Genomic DNA, 3,258 nt, shown 5'->3' on the forward strand with positions numbered 1-3,258 from the left:
CTCCCGCCAGGCCCTGCCGGACCTGGCGCGTCTTCTCCTCCTTGTCACCCGCGGTCGCTTCGGGCGGGGATCGGTGCCACAGAGCGCAAAGCCTGCCTCACCCCCCTTCCCCGTCCCCCCCATCTCCCACCGCCCAGTCCCCGGCGGCGATGAGACAGAGCGGCGCCTCCCAGCCCCTGCTGATCAACATGTACCTGCCAGGTACCAGGGACCAGCCGGGCGCTGGTGGCACCGGAACCTGGGGTGGGAAGTCTAGGCTCAGACAGAGGAAGAGAGTACTGGGGTCCAGGGGAAGGAGAAGTGTCCAGAGATTCGGGTTGCATGGAGGGCCGATTGTAATTTAGGGCACTGGGGAGACCTAAAGGCAGACAGAGAGCTCTGGGTTTCAGTGCAGGGTCTAGAGGAGTTGAAATGAGCAGATTGGGAGCCTGGGGGCCAAAAGCCGGGACTCAGGGATCCGAAAGAGCCTGAGAGGGGAAGCAGGGGTCTCTGGCATAGTAGAGGACTCTGTGGCCGAGCCGTACCAGAAGGCTGTGGTCCGCGGGCGTCGCCCCTGCGCTCTCACGGCTCCTCACCTTCCTGCTACTAGCTTCGGGCCGGCCCTCCAGGCGCCCTCCTCTTCTCTCCCCGCGCTCCAGCTCAGCTGGCGCAGTTCCCCGCTCGGCTTTATAAGGCTCCAGCCGGCCCCTTCGGAAAGCGGATTTCCTTTTTCCTGGACGCGTTTCCTGACTTGGGCTCTACGGAGGGGCTCCGCGCGGCGCGCCTGGACCAGGCTCCGGGAGGAGGAGCCGGGTGGCCCGGGCCCCCAGCCTCTAGCCTGGGGACCACAGCACCCCTCTTGAGCCTTGGCCCGGGGCCCTTTTGTCAAGCCCACAACTTCCGCCTGGGGTTCGCCTGATTCTTTTCGTCTGCTGCTTGCAGATCCCGTCGGAGACGGTCTCTTCAAGGAAGGGAAGAACCCGAGCTGGGGGCCGTTGAGCCCCGCGGTTCAGAAAGGTGAGCTGGCTGGTGCGCTGGGCGGGGGAGGTGAGGTTGGTTGGGGTCAGGGCACAGGCGGACAGAAGGTGGGAGCAGTGTGGACTCAGGGTTCACACTGAAGCCCGGAGTCCTGGCCTGGTTGTGGGGAGGCCTTGGGAAGACATTCACTTGGTTTTTGGCTCCTGCATCTTCTGAGCACCAGGAAAAGACTTGCAGGCCAAGGCAGGTGGAGAGGATCCCAGCCCCAGGCCCTTTTGCTGCTGAGTATAGTTTTCCAGGCTTTGGGGCGGGGGCTGGGACACTTAGCGTCCTTTCCCTGCTGGTATTAGGAGCTCAAGGCCGCAGCACCAGCTGGCAATGGAACCCGGGGAATTATTCCCCAAACACAGTGGGCTTCCCAATCACTAGACCCTGGTCACTGCCACCTGCTTACCCTCCCGCGCTGGCCTACACTGGCTGATCTCTGCCGGCCAAGTCTGCCAGACGATTGCAATTGATTCCCAGGTTCACCACCAGCGCTCCACCATAGACGATAAATTACCCTTTTGACGGCTGACTCTTCAAGCAGCGTCTCCCCACAGTCCCCATCTCAGTCGTTACCCTAGATCTCACCAAGAGACAGAAACCACAAAAACGAGGTTGGTGACTGTTTTATTCAGAAGGAAACTATGCCTAACAGGAACGGGCATCCAAACCTCTGAGGTTGCTCCACCTTTGGTGCCAGGTGCACCTTTGTACCCAAATCTTCCCTTGCTTCTGGCCCTAAAACTTAACGCTGGGGACCAGGAACCAGGAAGCTCTTTGCTGGGCTGGCTTGAAGGGATTGGGATTGAAACCATGGGGGAGGGTAGCATCTGGATTCTAAGCCAGTGGCTGAAAAAGGAAGAAGGGTTCACCAGACTCTATTTGAGACAGTAAGCATACCAATTCGAGGAAAATCCGTTTTATTCTAAAAAGGAGTGGGGGCAATTGTATCGGGAGTTTTCTCTGCCTGTCTGCTTGAGGCTACAAGACAGGGGAGCAGGAATTCTGGGACCCCACTCTCTCACCACTGGCATATCCTGGAAAAACCTCCTTGCTGCCTCCAGCAACCGCGAATTCGGAGGGATATCACACAAAGACAGGAGGAGGTTGATAGCCAAGCACAACAGCTGCTCGGTCCGTTCTCCTCCTCAGAATTGTTCATCAGGCCCCGAGAACGATGGCACCTTCGTAGGCAGGGAATCCCGCCTGTTCCGAAAACAAGAGACCAAACTCTCAGGGTCAGCGCAGAGGCCTGCGCACCCAAAGGTGGCTAGGATGGGGAGCCCCTGAGAGCTTGCCCCTCCTGTCACGTATAGGGGGCCACTGTTCCTACTCCTGTCGGATGTAGTGTCCCAAGGAAGCCAGCCACCACTCCACCTCAGGTGTAGCCTGTCCAACTACGTCTTTGGGGACTGGCTGGGCCTTGTCCAGCAGTGGTTGGGTCGTCCCACTGCATTCCTGTCCGTTCCCATCTCTGGATGTGGTCCAGCTGGGATGGGGCAGTTCAATCATTCTGCCCAATTCCGCCCTGTACGGTTGTGCGGCTTTTCCTTAAATAAGAGCGCCGGGCTGAGATGGCGAGTGGCGGCGGGTATCTGTCCTTGCTCGCCTTGGAAAGCCAAATGCCTTGGGGCGCCGCTGTACTCACGTGGGGGAGGCGACGCTTCCCCTTTCCCCTCCAAGTTTCACAAAACCGTGCATCCGGCAAGCTACGTGCTCTTCAATGGAAGCCGCATTTCCATTGTGCAAAAGCGTGGTAAAGGCTAGAGACCACTCTGCTGATCAGCTCCTCCCCGGCCGGCTGCTCCTGCCGAACTCAGCTGCACAATTTGACTTGCATTTTTCCTCCCCCAGTGCCGGTTCCTGCCGGGGTGGGTCAGTTTCCCGCCTGCACTCTTTCCCAGTTCCCGCCTCCCCACTCCCACCTGTGGCTGACCGCCCCCCTCCCCACAGGCAGCGGACAGATCCAGCTGTGGCAGTTTCTGCTGGAGCTGCTGGCTGACCGCGCGAACGCCGGCTGCATCGCGTGGGAGGGCGGTCACGGCGAGTTCAAGCTCACGGACCCGGACGAGGTGGCGCGGCGGTGGGGCGAGCGCAAGAGCAAGCCCAACATGAACTACGACAAGCTGAGCCGCGCCCTTCGCTACTACTACGACAAGAACATCATGAGTAAGGTGCACGGCAAGCGCTACGCCTACCGCTTCGACTTCCAGGGCCTGGCGCAGGCCTGCCAGCCACCGCCCGCGCACGCCCATG

General features: G+C 60.1%; 1 protein-coding gene across 1 annotated transcript in view; it reads left to right on the plus strand.

Moving 5' to 3' along the window:
• The first annotated feature begins 6 nt into the window (after nt 1–6).
• Nucleotides 7–3,258, plus strand: part of FEV (FEV (ETS oncogene family)) — a 4,158-nt gene continuing 906 nt past the window's right edge. The window contains exons 1-3 of the mRNA XM_011932354.1: nt 7–201; nt 922–996; nt 2,956–3,255. Coding sequence (XP_011787744.1) covers nt 150–201; nt 922–996; nt 2,956–3,255 — 427 coding nt within the window. The 5' untranslated portion in view covers nt 7–149. The remainder of the gene's footprint in view (nt 202–921; nt 997–2,955; nt 3,256–3,258) is intronic.

The sequence above is a fragment of the Colobus angolensis genome, unplaced genomic scaffold (genome assembly GCF_000951035.1).
Source record: "Colobus angolensis palliatus isolate OR3802 unplaced genomic scaffold, Cang.pa_1.0 Scaffold95, whole genome shotgun sequence".
NCBI lineage: Eukaryota > Metazoa > Chordata > Mammalia > Primates > Cercopithecidae > Colobus > Colobus angolensis.